The sequence below is a fragment of the Elephas maximus genome, chromosome 20 (genome assembly GCF_024166365.1).
Source record: "Elephas maximus indicus isolate mEleMax1 chromosome 20, mEleMax1 primary haplotype, whole genome shotgun sequence".
Taxonomy (NCBI): Eukaryota; Metazoa; Chordata; class Mammalia; order Proboscidea; family Elephantidae; genus Elephas; species Elephas maximus.
The window spans coordinates 57,308,787-57,332,152 of NC_064838.1; the positions used below are offsets into that span (position 1 = coordinate 57,308,787).

At 46.3% G+C, this 23,366-nt stretch overlaps 1 protein-coding gene and 1 long non-coding RNA gene across 5 annotated transcripts in view; one reads left to right on the top strand and one right to left on the bottom strand.

The window, feature by feature from the left end:
- RFT1 (RFT1 homolog) overlaps window positions 1–13,759 on the bottom strand; it is a 44,925-nt gene extending 31,166 nt beyond the window's left edge. The window contains exons 1-4 of the mRNA XM_049862401.1: window positions 13,645–13,759; window positions 7,753–7,838; window positions 3,337–3,453; window positions 1,116–1,305 (exon numbers count right to left, since the gene is read on the bottom strand). Coding sequence (XP_049718358.1) covers window positions 1,116–1,305; window positions 3,337–3,453; window positions 7,753–7,838; window positions 13,645–13,707 — 456 coding nt within the window. The 5' untranslated portion in view covers window positions 13,708–13,759. The remainder of the gene's footprint in view (window positions 1–1,115; window positions 1,306–3,336; window positions 3,454–7,752; window positions 7,839–13,644) is intronic.
- A 146-nt stretch (window positions 13,760–13,905) lies between these two features.
- LOC126064145 (uncharacterized) overlaps window positions 13,906–23,366 on the top strand; it is a 32,122-nt gene continuing 22,661 nt past the window's right edge. For 3 of the 4 annotated variants that reach the window (XR_007514454.1, XR_007514452.1, XR_007514453.1), the window contains exon 1: window positions 13,906–14,257. This is a non-coding gene — a long non-coding RNA (uncharacterized LOC126064145). The remainder of the gene's footprint in view (window positions 14,258–23,366) is intronic. The other variant, XR_007514455.1, reaches the window with a different exon arrangement.

The window sequence follows — 23,366 nt, forward strand, 5'->3', positions numbered from 1 at the left end:
TAAGATGTACACATTACTTATATTGTTATGGATTGGGCTGTGTCCCTGAAAAACTCTGTTGTAAATCCTAACACCTATACATGTGGATATAATCCCATTTGGGAAGAGGATTTTCTTTGTTTTGTTAATGAGGCTATATCAGTGTAGGGTATGTCTTAAGCCAATCACTTTTGAGATATAAAGGAGCATTTTAAGCACAGACACAAGCAAGGACAAACTGGGAGGACTGATGCAGCTTGGAGCTTGCCAAGGAACCAAGATACAAAAGCTGAAAACAGGCAAGGACCTCCCCCTAGAGCCAAAAGACAGGGAAAGCCTTCCCATAGAGCTGAGGCCCTGAATTCAGACTTCCAGCCTCCTAACTGTGAGAAAAGGAGATCTGCTGGCCCAATGGTTAAGCACTTGGCTGCTAGGTTGGTGGTTTGAACCCACCAGCCACCCTGTGGGAGAGAAGGCCTGGTGATCTATGTGCTCCTGTAAAGACGTCTGCCTAGGAAACCCTACTCTGTCCTATAGGGTCGCTATGAGTTGGAACTGGCTGGACAGCAAACAACAACCGTGAGAAAATAAATTTCTTTTTGTTAAAGCCACCCACTTGTGGTATTTCAGTTATAGCAGTACTAGATAATTAAGACATACTCTTTTGTAGGTATCAAATACTATATTTTAAAAGATGAAGAGAAAAGCTAATATTCATATCCAAGGAGGGTCACTAGAAAAATCTCAAAAACTTTTATTGTCTTCCTAAATTCTTATCTAAACTAATTAATGTCAAGTCGCTTCCAACTCATAGTGACCCTCCAGGACAGAGTAGAACTGCAATGTAGGGTTTGCAAGGAACAGATGGTGGATTCGAACTGCCAACCTTTTGGTTAACAGCTGAGCTCTTACCCACTACACCACCAGGGCTTCACTAATAGTATGTAGCAGAGGTAAGCTTTAGCCCAGCCCATCTGACAAACTTCAATTAAATGAACTGAACTGGTCATGTTACCTTTTTCGAAATATTTTTTTAGATGTAAGTCTGGAGAAATCATTCTCTTGTATAAAAGCATTTTTAAAAAACCACTTCCTTACTCTTCATGTTTCCCATTCACAGAAGAAGGTACACAGACCTTGAGCTTGACAAACATATGTGCTTGTGCCAAGACCCAGAAGGGCTCTCCCAGAAGTTCCACCACTGCAGAGAGACCAAACAGCACCACTCCAGTTCCATAATGGGGGACGACATTAGGATCAGGCACTTCAAGCAGCTGTAACCAGACCCAGCCCAGGAACAGGGACCAAAACACACCCAGCGGGACTCTGGAAGAAGGAAAAGAAAAGTTTTTAATCTGCTAAATTTAAAATACACATTAGAATAATAACACTGAACAGAAAAGGAATATAAAACCTGTTGCTGTCGAGTCGATTGCGGTTCATAGCAACCCTACAGGACAGAGTAGAACTGCCCCATAGGGTTTCCAAGGAGAGCCTGGCAGATTCGAACTGCCAACCTTTCGGTTAGCAGCTGTAGCTCTTAACCACCAGGCATAATAAAAATAAAAATAGCTACCGTTTATTAAGGTACTCTTACTGTGTGCAGGTACTGTGATTCACTATCTCACTGACATCTTACAATGATCCTCTGTCATTGTCCCCATTTGTAAGATGAGGAAACAGAGGTTGATGGGCACTGGATAATTTAGCCAAGTTCATGTCAAGGGCAGAAACGGGACCCAATCCCAATCCGTCTAACTGAAAAGCCTATACTTCCATCCACTGTGTTATACTGGCTCGATGAGCAAAACTCCCAGGGAAAAATTCCTGGTGCCTGTGCTTAGAATGACTAACAGACAGTATACAGCTGGCTTGCACCCCAAACGACCACAGTCCGGTGCACAATATCCTTTCACATGTGCACCAAAAAGACATGAAACAGAACTAGGTGGTGGCAGTCATTCCTCTAATAAATGAACGTCCGCCAGCCCTTAGGACAGTCATTTCCATGATGTAACAAGGGGTTATGCAAGGGCAGCAGAAGCAACCTCAAGTGCCAGCCCTCCCTGCAGGGATCTAACTGCAGAAGAGCCATGGCATTTTTCAGTTGACGTACTTGGTCTCCAAGAAAATTCTTCTTTTTTTTTTTTATTGCGCTTTAACAGAAAGTTTACATATCAAGTCAGTCTCACAAACAAAAATTTATATACACCTTGCTATGTACTCCTAGTTGCTCGCTCCCTAAGGAGACAGCATACTCCTTCTCTCCACCCTGTATTCCCCGTGTCCATTCAGCCAGCTTCTGTCCCCCGCTGCCTTCTCATCTCCCCTCCAGACAGGAACTGCCCACATAGTCTCATGTGTCCACTTGAGCCAAGAAGCTCACTCCTCAGCAGTATCATTTTCTATCTTATAGTCCAGTCCAATGCCTGTCTGGAGAGTTGGCTTTGGGAATGGTTCCTGTCTTGGGCCAACAGGTCTGGGGACAGTGACCTCCAGGATCCCTCTAGTCTCAGACCATTAAGTCTGGTCTTTTTACAAGAATTTGAGGTCTGCATCCCACTGCTCTCCTGTTCCATCAGGGATTCTCTGTTGTGTTCTGTCAGGGCAGTCATCGGTTGTAGCCAGGTACCATCTAGTTCTTCTGGTCTCAAGCTGATGTAGTCTCTGATTTATGTGGCCCTTTCTGTGTCTTGGGCTCATAATTACCTTGTATCTTTGGTGTTCTTCATTCTCAGGTGGCATGAGACCAGTTGATGCATCTTAGATGGCTACTTGCTAGCGTTTAAGACCTCAGACTCAACACACCAAAGTGGGATGCAGAATGTTTTCTTAATAGATTTTATTATGCCAACTGACCTAGATGTCTGCTGAAACCATGGTCCCCAGACCCCTGCCCTCCAAGAAAATTCTAAAAGGCTCAAAACTGAAATCAGCCTAACAAAAGTGAAGACATAATAAAACTCCTACAAGGTTTTCAGAAAATACTAAGTGGTTGTTAAAAGCTCAGAAGATACTATAGGAGGAAAAGATTGAGAATAAAAAAATAAAGCACTGGCCAAGTGGGACCCAGAGTTGGGATCAGGAACAGCAGAAACAACCTCCAAAAAGGGTAAAACAGGGCTAGAAACCTGGTCCAGAAATCCCAACCCTGGAGCCTCCTCTCTGCTCCTGGCCTCCAGAGATAAAACAATCCAAGAAGCTCCTTCAACACAGACATTTTCCTCTTCCTGTCACAAGCCTAGCTCCCCAAATCCATTGGAAAACTGAATCTGGAAAAAACTCAGCTTTCAGCAAGTGTTATGTTTAACTTACAGTTCCCTTTGTGAAGCTCTCTCCTGCCAAAGCACAACTCACGTGAGCCACAGGAGGTTGGAGGTCTGGCTCCAGTCTCGCTGGGCGCCTCCACTCAGACATGCTTTGCGGAATGCCTCTCTGGCCAGGAAGATGGTGGTGGAGTAAAGCAGTGTTAGCCTGAAAAGGAAATACAAAAGTCAAGAAGGTCTCTAGATTTTCCTTGAAAGAGCTTCTGGGATTTTGTCAGCATCAGTAAGGAGAAAAAGTCTTGGTTACAACCCACTGGTGGCAATGTGGAGAGCAGTGGACGCCTGTGGGACTCCCTGTTATGGACTGAATTGTGTTCCCCAAATATATGTGTTGTAAAGCCTAACCTCTACGCCTCTGGCTAGAATCTCATTTGGGAATGGGTTGTCCTTGTTACGTTAATGAGGTAGGATTGGTGTAGGGTGTCTATTGAGTATATCTCTTTTGAGATATAAAAGAGATTAAAAGAAGCAAGTGGGCAAGCAAAGATGGGAGAAGAAAGATGCCAAGCTACAGGAAGACTGCCCAGGAGCAGAAGCTCAGAAGAGACAAAGACCTTCCTCCAGAGCCAAGAGAGAGGAATCCTTCCCCTAGAGCTCCCACCTTGAATCCTGACTTCTAGCCTCCTAAACTGTGAGAAAATAAACTTCTGTATGTTAAAGCCATCCACTTGTGGTATTTCTGTTATAGCATCAGTAGCTTACTAAGAAAATTGGTGACAAGGACGTATGGGGAAGAGGTATGTGGACAGACCTCTCTGAATGGGCCAAAGAAGTAAAGGTATTTATGTCTCATATGTGAACAGGATGACACATTCTGTGGAAACAAGTTATCCTCTTTCCCTATCCACTACTGTCATTGCCCAATGGGCTTATGAACAAAGTGGCCATGATGGCAGGGATGGAGGTTATGCATGGGCTCAGCAACATGGATTTCCACTCACCAAGGCTGACTTGGCTACAGCCACTGCTGAGTGCCCAGTCTGCCAGCAGCAGAGACCAACACTGAGTCCCTGATATGGTACCAGTCCTTGAGGTGATCAGCCAGCAACCTGGTGGCACGTTGATTACATAGGACCGTTTACCAGAAGAGTGGGGTGCTGTTCTAACAGATACCTGAAATGTGGAAACGGTTTTGTAATTGGGTAATGGGTGGAGGCTGGAAGAGTTTTAAGGTGCCAAAGAATAAAAGCCTAGATTGTCCTGAAGAGACTGTTGGTAGAATTATGGACATCAAACGCAATTCTGGTAAGGGTTCAGAAGGAAGTGAAGACCTATAGAGAAAGCCTCTTATTATCTTAGAGAACATATATGGCACCAGCAACAGAACGTTGCTAGAAATGTGGATGTTAAATGTGCTTCTAGTGAGGCTTTAAAAGAAAATGATGAGCATTGGAGAAAGAGCGATGCTTTTTTACACAGTGGCAAAGAACTTGTCTGAACTATGTTCAAATGTTCAGTGGAAGGCAGCACATGTAAGTGATGAACTTAGATATCTGGCTAAGGAGATTTCTAAGCAAGGTCTTAGTGTCCGTGTAGTTTCTCCTTGCTGCTTATAGTGAAATGTGAAAGGAAAGACAAGGACTTGAAAATGAACCGGGCAAAATTAAAACAAAACTTAAAGATTTGGGAAATTCTGTTGTACAAACAAAGGACATGTGTCTTAGAATGTTCACGTGGCTACATAATCTTTTGTTAAAGAGATTAAGCCTGTGACCGATGGATCTAACCAACTACCACAGCAGAAAACCCTGATGGGGTTTTCTTCAGCTTAGGCTGAAGAGGACAGAGAAAGAGCAAAAGGAAAGAACTCTGTTGGCCTCTTAGAATTCTACAGGCAAGAAAGGGGTCAAAGAGATCCCATTTGTAAAGGAAATATATACCATACTTTGTGCCTGTTCCACCACTGAACTTTGGAGACAGATAACTTGTAGTCTAGGTTTCACGGATGAAGAGGAATTTTGCCCCAGGATGGAATACGCTGAAAGTCCCACCATATTTGATTTGGATGATTCAGAAGATGGGGTTTCGAACTCGGAGTGGATTTAAGACTTTTGGGATGATGTGATAGGGTGAATGTGTTTTGCATGTGGCTAGAACATGAATTTTGGGGGCCAATGGTGGAATGTTATGGATTGAATTGTGTTCTCCAAAAATATGTGTTGTAAATCCTAACCTCTATGCCTGTGGTTGGAAACCCTGGTGGCGTAGTGGTTTAGTGCTATGGCTGCTAACCAAAAGGTCAGCGGTTCGAATCCACCAGGTGCTCCTTGGAAACTCTATGGGGGCAGTTCTACTCTGACCTATAGGGTGGCTATGAGTCGGAATCGGCAACGGGTTATGCCTGTGGTTATAAACTCATTTGGGAATGGGTTTTCTTTGTTATGTTAATGAGGCAGGATTAGTGTAGGGTGTGTCTTGAGTCAATCTCTTATGACATATAAAAGAGATTAAAAGAAGCAAGTGAGCAAGCAGAGATGGGGAAAGAGAGATGCCAAGCCATATGAAGACTGCCCAGGAGCAGAAGCTCAGAAGAGACAAGGACCTTCCTCCAGAGCCAAGACAGAGAGAAAGAGTTCCTCTAGACCCAGCACGCTGAATTCCGCTTCTAGCCTCCTAAACTATGAGAAGTAAACTTCTGTATGTTAAAGCCATCCACTTGCGATATTTCTGTTACAGCAGCACTAGGTAACTAAGACACTCCCCACAGGTCTAATTTAGGTGAACAGCAGAGTTAGGAACCAAACAACGGACACCTGAGTGTGTGTGCCTATAGTGAGTGATGGCCAGGAGAGAAACTGTTAGTGACCCCCCGCAAAAAACCTGCAGGTTTTGTGGCTTTCGGCACAGGTGGCTCTGATCATGAGGAGAGCAGGATAAGACCATGGCCCCACGCAGCAGGGGAAGATTTTGGTCACACCAGTACTGTTGACCCAATGGCCCCTGTGGGAGAAGCTGACTCTCTGCTAAGTGGAGGCTCTGGCCAAAAGAATCTCTGGATAGGCTATCAGGCTGGCAACCATTCCAGAGGCTACAGCCTAGATCGGCAAGGCTTGCCTGGGTACCTCCTAGGTGGGCAGCACCAAGGTGGACCTTCCTGCTCCTTAGCAAGGAGTAACTGAGATTTGCCTTCCTCAGTTAGAATTGCCCAGGGCTAAGGTCTCTGGGTTACGCAGAGGGTCATCCTGCTATACAGCGCTTCTGTCCAACACCACAAACAAGGAGCTCTTAAGCAGGTGAGAGTAGGCCGGACACAGCTGTTAAAGCAGAGACCTACAACCCAAAAAGGATGGATGGGGAGAGGCCCAAACTTTAAAATTTGAGTTCCTAAAAGGATTTGGCCCTCTTCCTTCCTGCTTTTAAAATACTATTTCTCAAAATACGGTCCATACTTCAAAATTACCTGAGAAGCTTGTCAAAATGCAAACTCCTAGACTATGGACAGTTCCTGTACGGAGGCAAGATGAGAAGGCAGGGGAGGACAGGAGCTGGTTAAATGGACATGGGGAATACAGGGTGGAGAGGAGTGTGCTGTCTCATTAGGGGGAGAGCAGCTAGCAGTACATACCAAGGTGTGTATAAGTTTTTGTATGACAGACTGACTTGATTTGCACTTTCACTTAAAGCACAATTAAAAAAAAGAGCAGACTCCTAGACCTCTCCTGAGCCCTCCCTAGTGCAAAGTGCCCCATATGATTCCTCCGCCCACCTAAGTTTGAGAACTGCCACTGAAAACAGAGCCAAGAGCATATGTTTGTAAGTGCTAGACGTGAAATCTACCTAGAACATACTGTCTTGTTTATCAGGATGCGAAGACACCTGAGAAGCTGAGCACATCATTTCATGTACTTTTGCGTCATTTATGAATACAAAATATGTGTGGGTGTCCTTGAGCAGAAAGGAGGAGACTAGGAGAGACAAGCCGAGTTTAAAAGACAAAGCAAGTCGGCTTTCCAGGAGCCGCCAAGCAACCAACAGCAAGAACTCCAGCTCTCACCCTGGTTACCACACCCCAGTCAGAGCATCGTTGAGGAGGGAGGAAGGCTGCTGCTCCAGCCCTGCAATTACTCAGCACATCCTCGTGAACTACAGAACTCCTGCTTCCTTTGCTGACAACAGGACAAGAACACAGGATTATACCTCAGATGGGCTCTGCAACACATTACTCCCACTCATCTCCTGAGTTCTGGGAGCAGCAAACTGGAACAGCTGGCACAGAAACGTGCAGTTGCAGGCTGCTAATGGAAACACTCCACGGGCCCACTAAAGGCAACATCACCCAGTCACCACCCCACCCCAGCATGCTCCCCCTCAGCCCACTGCTAAAACACGCTGCTTCTGGTCCAAGTGCATGCTTCTAAAACCCCAGGGCGACAGGCACAGGGTTTGAGGAAAACCTGACTAGGGGTGTGAGTTGTGGACAGGGCCAGGGTACATCCCTCTTACCTACCTTACATTCACTATGCCAACAATTTCCTTTGATAGGAAGCGAAGAATAAATGCATTTAAGACAAAGGTGATCAATCGAAACAACACCTACAGAAAAAGAACAAAAACGAGTAAGTTATGTTGAAACATTTACTTTGCTGAGATGAGAACAATGTGGCTGCTCTCCCTAACGTGACATAAGACACAAGGCAGCTTTCCCATGGCGGCTCTCTCTAAAATACTCAGCCTGCCTGCTTTTCTTCTGAAATTTCATTCCTTGGGGCCTCTCAGTATTCCTGTGAGTATACAGGAAGGCACTTGGAGTCTCCTTAATTTACGGATGAGAAGAGACAGGCCCCCAGAGATTCAGCAAATCTATTCAGGTTCGAAGTCTTGCACTCCAGGAGGCAGAAGGAGAATTCTAGTTAGTTAGTGGTTCACACGGCCCCTCCCTCTAGCGGGAAGCCACCAGCCTGTTTAGCAAGAGCACACACTCAGTAAGTGGGAGCCTGCAGGGTAGAACAGACTCACGAGGTTTAATTCCCCTTTGTTCTCTGCCTGGTAGTATCCAGGGATTCCAATAATGACATTTAATCTCTCTGAACTTCAGGTTTCTCAATTAGAAAACAGAAAAGGCTGTGTTTATTTATTGAATATTTGCCACTTTCCAGACAGGAGTTGAAATACCTTTTTTTTTTTTTAATAATTTTTATTGAGCTTTAAGTGAACGTTTACAAATCAAGTCAGTCTGTCACATATAAGCTTATACACACCTTACTCCATACTCCGACTTATTCTCCCCCAATGAGTCAGCCCTTCCAGTCTCCCCTTTCGTGACAATTTTGTCAGTTTCTAACCCTCTCTACCCTCCTATCTCCCCTCCAGACAGGAGATGCCAACACAGTCTCAAGTGTCCACCTGATACAAGTACCTCACTCTTCATCAGCATCTCTCTCCTACCCATTGTCCAGTCCCTTCCATGTCTGATGAGTTGTCTTCGGTAATGGTTCCCGTCCTGGGCCAAAAGAAGGTTTGGGGACCATGACCGCCAGGGTTCCTCTAGTCTCAGTCAGACCATTAAGTATGGTCTTTTTATGAGAAATTGGGGTCTGCATCCCACTGATCTCCTGCTCCCTCAGGGGTTATCTCTTGTGCTCCCTGTCAGGGCAGTCATCGGTTGTGGCCGGGCACCATCTAGTTCTTCTGGTCTCAGGATGATGTAAGTCGCTGGTTCATGAGGCCCTTTCTGTCTCTTATCGTGTGACCTTGGTGTTCTTCATTCTCTTTTGATCCAGGTGGGTTGAGACCAATTGATGCATCTTAGACGGCCACTTGTTAGCATTTAAGACCCCAGACGCCACATGAAATACCTTTTAAGCAACAACTGCAATAATATTAATCAAATATAAAGGAAAAGGAGAGTCTCACTACTGCCATTTGCAGGGGAAACACCTTGAGACTTTAAAAAACTTGTTAACTCAAGAAAACCACCTGAGCAAGTAGCCATCTAAGATGTAATAACTGGTCTCTTCCTGCCCAGAGTGAAGAAAACAATTAGTGAAGGAAACAATTAGTCCAAATGACTAATGGACCACACGAACCACGGCCCCCAGTAGCCTGAGACCATAAAAACCAGATAGTGCCCAGCTACCGGTACCCACAGCTCTGACCAGGACCATAATAGTAGGTCTTGGACAGAGTGGGAAAGAAATGTAGAACGAAATTCAAACTCATAAATAAGAGCAGACTTACTCATCTGATCGAGACTGGTAGGTCACCAAAGACTATGGCCCCTAGACACCTTTCAAACTTGGAACTGAAATCACTCCTGGAGATTACATTTATAGTCATACAATAGATAGGCTTATAAAACAAACAGTAACACTGGTGAGGAATGTATGCCTCAAAACAATCAACTGTACAAGACCTAAAGGGCAGCATTTGCCCAAAAGCAAAGTTCAGAAGGACAGTAGGGGCAGGAAAGCTGGGTGAACGGACACAGGGAACCCAGAGAGGAAGCGGGGAGAGAGCTGGCACATTCAGGGGTTTGCAACCAGTGTCACGGAACAAGCTGTGTATATGTTGTTGAATGGGAAACTAATTTGCTCTGTAAACTTTCACCTAAACTACAATAAAATGTTTTAAATAAATAAATAAGAATTAAAAAGAAAACCACCTGAGTAAAGAATTCTTCCCATGAGACCCAGAGAACCTCAGGCTTGTAATTAGATGGGCTGCTGAATGAGGCTGCTGGCAGGGTGCAAGCCTCACTCACGAAGGGACTGCCCCTGTGCACCCCAGCAGCACCACAGATGTAATTCAAGCACCCACCAGAGGAAATGACAAATCACTCCGTGTCAAGCACTCTCGGGGTTACCCATGAACAGCTGCAATCCGGAAAACTCGAAGTATGCCAAGGAGCCACTACAGTCTGAAAATCTCCAGGGAAAAGTATGACTAAGAAGGGAGGGTACATGACACTGTCCCTGAAGTGTGACCGAGCAGCAAGTTCTCCAAAGCTAAAATATCACAATCTCAACCTTTGTAGGTCCAAGGTGACTTTTTAAGAGTCCGATGAAAGCTTTGTAGCCTCTCCTTAGAAACACGCATGTATATTCACACACACCAAATTCTGCACTCAATTTTAGAGGACTGAAGTCAATTCAGGGAGCCCTTAACGGAGAAAGCGCTCAGCTGAGTCTTGCCTCATCCTTTAGCTGCAATTCATTGCATCGTTTTCTAATTTTTTACAGGACTCAATTTCCTCTTCTATCAAATAGGCTACTTATCTCACAGAATTGGTAACAACGATTGAATGAGATGGCAGAGGTGAAAGCATTTTTGAAAAATGCATACAAATGGAGGCATTCATACTCTTACTATGGTGGGCTCAGAGTTAAGACAGAATAAACTCTGAAATTATTGCAGAATAAAATGTAATTGCAATAATTCCAGCTACCTCAAGCATCTGTTTTGTAATTTAGAAAGCTTGTGGGGCTGAATTAAAACACTCAAGAAACCTAAAGATTATGGCTATTAAAAAAGCGAAACAAAGCCACATACACACATTTACGTTAACCTCAAAGTCAAAGTTGCCACTGTCTAAGAAACAATGTCCCAGGCTATATCCCTCCCCTAATTGGTTTGAACAAAGGTCTGAGCTAATGAAACTTGAGGTCACTCCTGCTACCCACTGTTTGCTCCACACAGAAGCACTTACAACCAACGCAGTCTTCATTTAGTTTTGCAAAGGACTTTACAGTTAAAAAAAAGCTCTTTCCCATCTGTTACTCACTTGACCTTGAGGGTAGACCACCTGATTCCAAGCCCAACGTGCTTTCCATTACATTTATTTTCCTTTCATGAAACCAATGAGGGTAGCAAGGTATCATCAAAGGTTGAATAATCAACACCATGACATTTATGCTACGGTATAGGAAAAAAAATGGTGAATTTAGGATTAGATGTAAATACACACCATGAGAAGAATAGCTAACATTATTAAAGCACTCTTAATTAAGCACTTGCAACCACCTTTTCGTTGTGCTGTGGTGCCTTGCAGGTTGCTGTGATGCTGGAAGCTATGCCACCCGGATTTCAAATACAGCACGGTCACCCATGATGGATAGGTTTCAGCAGAGCCTCCAGACTAAGACAAACTAGGAACAAAGGCCTGGTGATCTACTTCCAAAAAGTAGCCAGTGAAACCGTTATGGATCACAACAGAACATTGTCTGACTCGCTTGCAAAGAATACATCATGAGGGATCAATTGCTAGAGGAGGACATCATGTTTGGTGAAGCAGAGGGTGATCAAGGGTGTGGGAGACCCTCAATGAGGTGGATTGGCACAGTAGCCAGTGATGGGCTCAAACATGCCGGCAACTGAGGATGACACAGGACCAGGCCATGTTTCATTCCGTTGTACGTAAAGCTGCCACGAGTCAGGGTCAATTCGGTGGCAGCTAAGAACAATTCAGCAATTATGAATGTTAGGCACTCTTCTCCATGCTTTACTCGTCGATTATCACATTTCAACCCTACACTATTTAAAAAATCGTTATTACCCTAATAAAAATAGTTAAAATTTATTAAGACCCTGGGTGGCACAAACGGTTAAGTGCTCTACTACTAGCCAAAAGGTTGGTGGTTTGAACCCACCAAGGGGCACCTCAGAGGACAGGCCTGGCTGTCTGTTTCTAAAAGGTTACAGCCTTGAAAACCCCATGGAGCACAGTTCTACTCTGCACACGTGGGGTTGCCAGGAGTCAGAATCGACTCCACGACAACAAATAACAACATTTATTAAGTACTTGTAACGTCCCAAAAAGGAGCCTTGGTGATGCAATGACTAAGAAATTGGCTGCTAACCTAAAGGTCAGTGGTTCGAACCCATCAGTAGCTCCGCGGGAGAAAAAACCTGCCGATCTGATCCTGTAAAGATTACAGCCTAAGAAACTCTGTAGGGCAGTTCTACTCTGTCATATAGCGTCACTGAGTCAGAGAATCGACTCTATAGCACGCAACAACAACCATGTGCCAGTCACATAATAGCAATGACTTCGCCCAGGGCTTCAAACCCTGTCCTTCCCTTTTTGACAGATTTTGCGCAGAGTCAGAAACAGCAGTGCCCCACTCAAAGATGGCAGCCGACCACACCACTTTGAACTTGTGTTGCTTTCCTCAGTCCTAGTGGTAATCCAATCTCACACATCAGGCTCCTGAAAGGGCTCACTATGCCTCTTCCAAGTCTCCCACTACAGGGTTTTGAACTCTAATTTTTCCCATTCTGGTTATAGTTCTGGATCAACCGAATTTTAAAAATGCAGGTCTGTTCCAATTTCGCTTTGTCAGCCAATACTGAACCAGTGCAAACAGGTTCAGTGCTCTGATTTCATCTATTCTCCCTAATGACCCTAAGATGTTGAATTATAGTTCTCATTTAAGATGAGGAAACTGATGCTCAGAGAAGTGATTTTCCCAAGGGCAGGCATTTAGCAAGTGTCAAGGCCCAAACCTGAACTCAAGGCTGCCTGGTTCTTTCTCCTAACCTCCATGTGACACACTGCCTCTCTAAGGAAGAGGGCGGACTCAAGACTTGTGGTGAAGGTTTGAAAGGGTCAAGAATGGGACACAGAGAATTTGAGCCCCTTGACTTAGAATGATCAGCTCCTAGAGTTGAATCTTTAGATATCACTTGGACTAACTGGCACAGACCATGTCCTCTGACAGATAAGGAAAATTGGTGTCAAGAAGGGGAAGTGACTTGTCCAAGGTCACACAGCCAAAAGGAAGAAGCAGCCCGCTACTTTAACAGCGTTAAATGCATTTATTTGAATGATCTTAATCAATCCTCACAACAACCTTATGAGTTAGGTACTATTATTACACCCATTTTGCCCATCAGGAACTGAAGTTAGCAGTCGCTTGTCCTGGGTCATGCACACAGCTAGTGCGTGGTAGAACCAAGATTCCAATCCAGGCTTGCCTGAGCCTTGGTCCTACTGTCTCTCTGAACTCAGGGGGAGCCAGAGAGTATGAGGAAGGTGTTTTGGGGGGCAGGGGTGGGGCATGGAGAAAATGAACCTCCTGTCTTACAAATAACAGATTCCAGAGCAGGAAATGCTACCCTGACACCTGATCTCTCTCCTAGTGCCAGATGGGAAAAAATAATCGTCAGAAAGTGGCTTGTTTGCAATCTCCCTGCCAGGCCTGTGAACGCAGATTCCCAAGCCCGGGGCCCAGACGCCCCTCAGCACCGCCACCACCTCCTGTCGACCCCTCCGTAGCGGGGTCCACGTCAGGACGGTGTCTGCCCAGAGCGGGCTCTCAAAGGCCGCAGCGCCACCTCCCCGCGAGTCCCAGCTGCAGAACCGGCTGCGGGCCAGGCCGGGGGATGACTGGGCAGAGAGTACCTGCGTGAGGAGACCGGAGGAGGCCAGCCGGGCCGCCTGGCCCAGCACCTCCCGGCTGCTCATCGCCTCAGCGCCCGGGCGGCCACCAGGAATCGCCGCCGGCTTCGTCGCGGGAAGAGAGCGTCACGGAGTGGCCCGCTCGCTGATTGGTGGCTTTGAGACGTTGGGGGTGGGGCGCGATAAGTTCTCGTCCTGTAAAAGGGCCCGGCTCTGGCACGTCAGTGCATCTGCGTCTGCCGCCCTTTCTCTCTCGAACGCTTCCTGTACCTATCGCTCCCTGTCCTTCCCTGTCCCAAATAAGTAGCTGTGACTAGTACTAGGAGAGCCCCTCCCTTGAGGCGCTCAGCCCACAAACCGAGAAGCGCGAACTTCCCGGGCCTCATCTGCCAAGAGGGGAATCCTTACTTGCCTTGTGAGTAAGATTTTTGCCATGTGGTCTTCTCTTACAAAACCGCAGCCACGGCCCTCTGAGTTAAGCTGGACAGGATTTGTCCTCATCTTACAGAGGAAGAACTGAGAACCAGAAGTTGAATATAACGTTTTAACACGTGTAGTCTCGTGTAATCTTTCCTAAAGCCCTGTGAATTGGACCCTGCTGTCAGAGATGAGTAAGGTATGATGGCCAAATGTCAAATGATCTGTTCAAATCTACCCAGGTGCAGTGGACCCCAGGTTCCTGATCCTAAACTTGCAGCTCTTTCCTGCATACTACCAGTTGTGAGCGTAGAGTGACAGAATGCACTGTAAGATAAAAAGTACCCAGTGTAAGCAGTCAGCTATTGTTCTGTTGGTGGACCCGTTATCAAATGTGCAGAGCATAAGAAACCCAATCTTTCCCAGTCTCTTTTAGACCTTCCATGATTTGGCGTCACCCACCTTTCCCAACACACTCTAGGCTCTAGCCATTGGCACCCTTAGCCATTTTCCAAACAAGCCCTGTCTTATTGGCCTTTGCTCCTGCAGCCCTCTCTGCCCAGTGTGTCTTCCCTGACAAGCACACCCTACCCTCCCAGGCCCCACTGTTGTGACTTTCCTGAGTATCCCTCAGTTGGCACGCACCACAAAGCAGTTTTGTACACTTTTCTAGCTTTCACAGAGTCTGCTTTGCAGCAAAGAGACTAGAATATATGTCTCTGTCCAAGTAGCCCTTGGACTCCAAGAGGGCAGGAGTGCAGCCCAGCTAGCTTGTCTCTTGCAACAGTGGGAAAGAATGTTCCTAGGACTCTCATAAATATCTCCTGACCCATTAGTGCTATTGCTGCTGCAGGAAACATACTGTGGGCTCCAGGCCTGAGCACCCCAAACTTGAAAAGTGAGCCAAGCTCTGCCTTAGCGTAAAGGCTCAGAATGTGAGCTTTTTTTAATTGTGGTGAAAATATCCACAATAAAACATACATCAATTTGACAGTTTCTGCATGTACAATTCAGTACATTGATTACATTCTTCAAGACGTTCAGCCGTTCTCACTGTCCTTTTCCAAATCATTCCTCCACCATTAACATAAACTCACTGCCCCCTAAGCAAAAACTCTGCCTTTTTCCCCTCCCACCCCTGATAACCACTGATAATTTTTGGTTTCTCTATGTTTGCATACTTTATATAATTGAGATCATACGGTATTTGTCCTTTTGCAAGTGGCAAATTTCATTCAGCATCATGTCTTCAAGGTTCATCCATGTAGTGGCATGCATCAGGACTTCATTTCTCTTTATGGCTGGGTAATACTCCACTGTGTGTATATATCACATTTTGTTTATCCATTCATCTGTTGATAGACATCTCTGTTGTTTCCACCTTTTGGTTATTGTGAAAAGTGCTGTAGTGAACATTGTGTACAGGTTTCTGTTTGCGTTCCTGCTTTCACGTCTTCTGAGTATATACCTAGGATTGGAATTGCTGGGTCACGTGGTGTTTGTATGTTAGAATATGAGCTTTTGACTATCAGACAGACCTGGCCTTCATTCCTCATTCTGCCACTAACTAGCTGGGATATCTCAGTTTGTCCATTTATTTAGTGGTGATATTATCTGCCCGTAAGGGTAATCATAAAGGTTAAAGCAGACGAAAGTCTTGCTCTCAAGTAGCTTAAATTCTAGTGCAAGATAAAAAAATAAAACAAATAATAAAGTTTCTCATAGGGGTAGGGTGCTGTGAAAGAATGAATTGAAATAAGGCTCTTGGAGGGGACAAAGAGGTGTTGTTCTGGAAGGCAGAACAACCTGGGTACCCACCTGGGGGATGAGGGTACCTGGGGAGGAGAGAAGCACTGGAGGGCTGTGGCCTAATGATTGAAGTGCCCAAGGCCTTGACCTGGGCAGCCTGTCCAACCTCAGGCTGGTAGTGAGGTGGGTTTCTATTCCCTTTATGCCCAGTTGAGCAGCTGCCTCCTCCAGAGCTCATCCCTGGAGCAGAACAAGCCAAGAGTTCCTCATGTCCACACACTCGTAAGCCTGGTCATCCAGGTGGGCAGGTCTGGGAGAGACAAGCAGATCATTTCCCTGGGGGCAAAGAAGCCAAAGGGAAATGCTCCAAGCTAAGTCCAAAGCGCAGAGCCTCCCAAGAGTCCAGGGTACTGGCTCCAAGGGGCTCTCCAGTGAGGAGGCGGGGGCCTTTTTCTCTTATTCTGGGAGTTAAGACTTAGCAGGGAGGGAGTGAGTGGGCACTTTTTGCCGAGAGCCATGCTGAGTGCTGGGGTGGGTAGGGGAGAAGGAACTGTGATGAGAGTCAGTGAGTACTGACTTCTGAGTCCATGTCACTCATCTGAGCACTCTACATGCACGTATTAGCTCCTCCATCCTTATAACAACCTATGAGGTATAGGTAGGTATTACAGATGAGATAAATGAGGCACAGAGGTGTTGAATAACTTGCTCAAGGCTACACAGCCAGGGAGTGGTCAAGCCGGTATTTGAACTTTGGTCTTTCTGACTCCATATGCTTAAAGGGCAATGCCCCTTCCCTTAAAAAGTTTCTGGTTCTGTGGTGTGTGTCTGGCATTACTGAACATTTTGATCAAAGATTCTATATAAGAATCCTGATCAAAAGGGGGAAAATGTAGAACAGAATTTAAAATTCTCATGGACTCCAGACTTTCTGGAGCCATGGAGGCCGGATGAACCTATGAAACTGTTGCTCTGAGATAATCTTAAACCAAAAATATTCCCTGAAGTCTTCTTAGAACCAAACAATAAAAAAAAGTTGAGCTTAACTAGTAAAAAGTGTCTGCGTTGAGTATTATGCTTTTTTAAGAAGTATCTATATGGAATCAAAGTGACAACAACAACTCAAAAGATTAAATAGGAACCTTAGAGGGCAGTGAGTTTATGTTAATGGGGGAGGAACAACTCAGAAAAGGAGGGTGAGAATGGTTGCACAACTCAAAGCATATAATCAGCGTCATCACATCGTACATGTAGAAATGGTTTAATTGGTGTACGTTTTGCTGTGTATATCCTCAACAACAACAAAAGTAAATAAAATTTGAAAACAAAAAAAAGTTTCTGGTTCTGATGGAGACCTGAAACCAAAAAAAACTCTTTACCATTGAGTTGATTCCAACTCATAGCGACCCTGTAAGACAGAGTAGAACTCTCCCATAGGGTTTCCAAGGAGCGGCTGGTAGATTTGAACTGCTAATCTTTGGTTAGCAGCCTGAGCTCTTAACCACTGTGCCACCAGGGCTCCAGTGGAGACCTAAGACATACGTAAACCACAGAGAACGTATATGGCATTGGGAGGTGGATTCTGGGAGACCTGGAGTGGTTGAGCTCTAGTGGGCTTGGAGACAGCCCCTCCTTAGAGCTGGGCCTGACATACTCTGTGGGCATATGTGTATAAGATTCAGGTCAGGGCTGCTGGGCAGTGGGGACATTAAGGAAATTGTGTCAAAAGAAAGGATGAGGAAGGAGACCATTTCAGGTCCCTGAAAACCCTCCAGGGGCTTCTTATGGCACGATGAGAATAAAACCAAACTCATGACTCTTCTCTCCAAGCTCTTGCCAGCTGCTGTTGTCTCAGGGCTCCTCTTAACTCCCTGGAGTGATAGGTCTGTGTCTTAGGCTGGGTTCTCTAGAGAAGCAAAACCAGTAAAGCATGTAAATATATATAGAAAGAGATTTATATCAAGGAAACAGCTCAAGCAATTGTAGAGGCTGGAATGTCCCAAGTCTGTGGATCAGGATAGAGGCTTCTCCTGACTCATATAGCCACAGGGGCTGACAAACCTAAGATTGGCAGGTCACAGAGCAGGGTTCTTGCTCACAGGCTGTGAAGATCAAGGAATCCCAAGATCGGCAGATAAGCTGCTAGCTCAAGTCCCAAGAACTGGACCTCAGACGAACTGGAGGCAGCTGCAGTATCTGGAGCAGGCAAAAGCCAGAATATCTGCTTATATTTGGATGCAGGCCATACGCCCAAGGAAACTCCCTTTCAACTGATTGACTACTCACAGCAGATCCCATCATGGGGGTGGTCACATATAAACACTGAGAATCATGGCCCAGCCAAGCTGACACACAATCTTAACCACTGTGGCCTGCTTTTTGCTGACTCCCTCCTTCCCATGTTTCAAGTCTCATTCTCAGTGTAACCTGGGCCCCTCACAGACCACGCTGTCTGAGGCAGCCTTCTGCTGTTATTCACAGCCACACCTACATCATTCCCTTCCTGGCACACATCACTACATCCAATTCTCTAAGTGTTTTAACTGTTTACTTGTTTGCCATCTCTCTGTGAGACAGGGTCCTGTCTAGTTAGATCAGGGTCAGCAAGCTATGACCTGCTGACTCTCTTTTTTGTACAGTCTGTATGCCAAGAATAGTTTTTAACATTTTAAATGGTTGAAAAAGTCAAAAGAAAAAGAATATTTTGTGACATGTGAAAATAATACGAAATTCAAATTTCAGTGTCCATAAAGTTTTATTGGAACAGAGCCACACCCATTTGTTTATTTATTACCCCTAGCTAGTTTCTTGCCACAACAGCAGAGTAATTCAGCCTGCAAAGCTGAAAATATTTACTACCTGGCTCTTTACAGAAAAAGTTTGCCAATCCCTGGTGATCACCATTGTAGCCCAGCAACTGGCACGCAGCACCTATTTCAATATTGAATGAACAAATGAATGGTGAAGGACTGGGAAAGGAAAGACAGTTCTTTCCGGGAGATCAACTGGTTTGGGGAGCAAGTGACCCTTTGAAAATACCAGACAGTAATTTATTGTCATCAAAGAGCTGTCCCCTAGGCCTCCACCTTGTCTTCTGCTCCCTGTGCCAGGCAGCCTTCCTGCCAGGGAAAGTTGACCCGTGCCAGCTATTTTATTACAAAGCTCAAGGGAAGTGCCAAGGCTGATGCCAGAGCAGTCAGGCTCCCAGGGCAGCAGGGCAGTGAGGGAGGCTGCCAGCGGGCAGGGAGGTAGGGTGGAGGCTGTGACAGGCAGGGCCGGGGAACTCAGCTGGATGGCACGGGTAGAGGCGGAAGAGCTGGGCACAGCCCCACACACCAGCCACTAGGTGGCAGGGCGTCCTGAGTGAGATAAAAAAAAGCCTCCTGTTATCCAGAGGACCTCCATCAGGGTCCCTTCTGGCAGTAGGACCTCAAGGTTCTGCTCCTCAGGCATCTCTGGACATGAGAACACAGCTGTGACACTAATAGCCCACATTTGTTGAGCCCATACCACGTGGTAGGCACTGTGCTGGGTGCTTCATTTTCATGATATCATTTAACTCCCACATCAGCCCCACCAGATGGATATCATTATTATCCCCAATTTTCAGACCAGGAAACCGAGGATCAGAGAAGCTAAGGGACTTGCCTAGCAGCTAGTGAGTGGTGGTACCAGAATTTGAATCCAGGCTGTGTGGTTCTAAAACTCTTAAACCAAACCAGTTGCCGTGAAGTCGATTCCAACTCATGGCGACACCATATGCATCAGAGTAGAACTGTGCTCCATAGGGTTTTCAGTGGCTGTGACCTTTCTTCCAAGATGCCTCTGGATGGATTTTAACTGCCTATCTTTCTGTTAGTAGCCAGGCTCTTAACTGTTTGTGCCACTCAGGAGTACTTCTAAAATCCTTAACAAAGACTAAACCGGAGTGTTTATTATAGTCCTGTTTCCCAGGCTTCAGCACAGCAGTTCTGATTCATGAAGGCTAGAGTGGGCCCAGGAATCTGTATTAACGAGCACCTTGGGTATGTCCTCTGATACAGTGAACCAAGCTGTAAGAAGCCCTGCCTAAAGGTGGATCTTCAGGCACCTTGGAAAAGCTTCCTCCTTTGGTGGGCTGGAAGTGTGCCTGTCTGTATGCCTAAATCAGGCAAAGCAGGTCCTGAGACCCACCACTGGTTTTATTCAGGCTGGCGGGGTCTTTCTCTCAGGATTGAGACCAGGGCCCAGTGGTTGGGGCAGCAGGGACTGGTGGCAGTGCTTGTGTGCAGGTCTTGGGGAATTCTGTGCCAGGAAGGATGTAAAAGGCAGTCCGTGTGTCCTGGGTCTGCATCTGTGTCGGGGCTTAGCAACCACAGGGCCCTGGACTTACCCAACTCCTCTGGGCCCTGATTTGTGCAGAGGGAAGAAAGTAACCTGCGATACCCAAACATCAGCATGGTTCATTTCAATTCAGCCTCTATTTCCAGAGCCAATGCTCCAGGCTGGGCATTGAAAGGGACACAAGAAGTCATAATCTCTGCCCTCCCAGAGCTCAGGCTTCCTCTCGGAGAAAACACAAGAGTGACACCAGGCAAGCTGAGGTGGTAAGAACAGAGAGGGGACCTCAGGAAGGGATGGATCATATGGAATGAGGTCTTTTGTGTCTGGCTTCTTTGAGCATAATGTTTTCATGGTTCTTCCATGTTGTAGCATGTATCAGTACTTCATTCCTTTTTATGGCTGAATAATATCCCATTGTATGGATATACCATATTTTGTTTATTCATTCCTCAGTTGATGGACATTTGGGTTGTTTCCACTTTATGGCTATTTTGAATAATGATACTAGAATCCTTTGTGTACAAGTTTTTGTGTGGACGGGTGTTCTCATTTCTTTTGAGTATATACCTAGAAGAAGAATTGCTGGGTCATATGGTAACTCTATGTTTAACCTTTTGAGGAACTGCCAGGCTGTTTTCCAAAGCAGTTGCACCATTTTACATTCCTACCAACAGTGTGTGAGGGTGCTGGTTTCTCCACATCCTCACCAGCACTTGTTATTTTCCATCTGTTTGGTTATAGCCATGCTAGTGGGTGTGAAGTGGTGTCTCTCTGTGGTTTTGATTTGCATTTCCTTAGTCATTGATGATGCTGAACATCTTTTTATGTGCTTATTAGTCACTTACATATCTTCTTTGGAGAAACGTCTACGCATATCCTTTGCCCATTTTTTCTGTTCTTTTGATTTTAGCCAACATTTACTGAACACCCACCATGTGCTGGACATACTAGGTGGTGTGGGGCACACAAAGCTAAGGGGATCTGCTTGAGGTCTGAAGGCTTGCCCTGCTCTGTCCCCCAGGGCTGTCCACCTGCACATGTGCGTGAAGGGAGAGACACTGCTTCAAAAGGGGAGGTGCAGACTGGGCACATTCCACCTCCAAGAGGCCTGCCCTGCCACATCCAGCACCAGCATGATCAATACCTGGCCACCAGAAGCTGACCAGGCATGGCAGCCACAGGCCACCAACAGGGCCGGCACCCTCAACAGGGCAGGCACCCCCAACAGGGCAGGCACCCCCTGGGTATGCATCCGCAGGGAGTCTCAGCTTAAACCTGCTACCACCCAGCCAGGGCCAGCCACACAGTCCCCAGTCATCCTCGGGCAGCTCTGCAGGCTGGGTGCTAGGGACAGCAAGGATCTTGGGGTCTGAGCAACAGGAAGACAGAAGGACCCTGCTCTGCACCCACAGCTGTGTGCCTATGCACAACACTTGACCTCTCTGAGCCTCAATTTTCTCATCTGTGAAATGGGAGAATAATGGCACAGCTTCTCTAGATGGTTATGAAGCTGAAACGAGATGATGCATGAGGACTTTGTACGGATTGGGGTAGAGGGAATGTTCACTGATATATCCATGTTCACTGTATTTTGTCACCTGCAAACTCAGAGAGATAAGATAATCTATAAGGGCCCATCTTCCTTACAGAAAAGAGGGGAGAGAAGGAGCCAGGAGCATCCCTAGGTCAGATGGAAAGAGCCTCTTGAGGAGCAGCCACCCTGTGTTCAGTTTCTATCAAGTCTGTTCCCATGTATTTCAGAGCAGAACTGTACTTCACAGGGACTTCAAGGCTGTGGCCTTTCAGAAGCAGGTTGCCAGGCCTTCCTTTCAAGGTGCCTCTGTCTGAGCTTGAGCTGCCATCCTTTCGATTAGAAGTTCAGCGCTTTGGCATTTGTGCCACCCAGGGACTATCAACTCAGGCCTCAAAGTAGTTCAGAGGCTCAGCCCTGGGTCAGGTGCCCAGATCATCCTGGGGAGCCCTCCTATCTCTGTGGCTCCCTGCTGTCCATCCTGGCCCTAACTCAGCGCTCCCGGTCACACCACTAGCAGCCAGGAGCCAGCGAGCTGATCTGCCAAGCTCATGGTCAAGGGGAAATATGTTTCCAGATAGGGTGAAAATAGATCCTTCTACAAATATGCTCATCACGGTTAAGAAAAATAAATAGAACCAAGAGGGAAAGAGAACAGGAAGAGTCATCAGATGAGGTCAGGCCTGGGGAGTCCTGGAAGGGGGAAGCTGTGGGATGGCAGGGCTTGGGCTTATGCAACAAAGGGTGAGTGTGAGGGCATGTGTGAGCGTAAGTATGTGCACATGAGTGTATGAGTGTGAGTGTATGAGTACACCCATGACTGCATGAGTGGTACATGTGACAATAAATGTGTGTGAGCTCATATGTAAGTTGTGTGTGCCTATGTGACAGTGTGTGTATGCAAGTTGAGTGTGAGCATGTAGGAGAGACTGCTAGTGAGGGTGAGAGTGTATGAGCATGTGCAAGTGTGAACGTGTGTGAGTACGTAAGCACATGTGGTGAATAACTGCATACACGTGAATACATGTGTGAGCTTGTGTAGGCACAAGTGAGGGTGTATGTGACAACATGTACAAACGAGTGTGTGAGCCCGTATAAATGCAAATCTGTGTGACTGTGTGTCCATGCAAGTGTGTATGTGAGCATGTGTGTGTACGTGAGCGCAAGTGTGTGTGAAAGCCTGCGTGCAAACACATACGCTCAGGTGTCCACCTGTGTTGTGTGGTAGGTGTGTATGTATGAGTGTATGTGAGTGAGCACTTGCAAATGTGACAGTGTGTGTTTGCAGGCTGCATGTGTGCATGTATGTGTGAGGGTGTGTGTATACTCCTGTGTGTGGTACGGTAACTGTATTTATGTGTGCCCTGAGTCTGCCACAGGAGGCGGCCCCAAGCAAAGGGAGTCACTCACCGCCCTGACACAGCCAATCTGAGAGCCTATTTCAAAACAGACCCAGCTGCATTGTCATGGGGACTTCCTGCTACCTGTTGGCCAAGGCTGCTTCCTAGAGTCACGGAATCCCTTGGAGATATGGAATGTCAGAGCCCAAAGGAGTCTGGGAGCTGATCTCCCCGAAGGCCTTATGGTACAAATGGAGACACTGAGGCCCAGGTCACACAGCTGCTTAGGACTGGGCCAGGCCTGGAACTTGGGCCTCCTGCATCTTGATCCAGTGTTCTTCTCAGACCTCCCACCAAGATACACC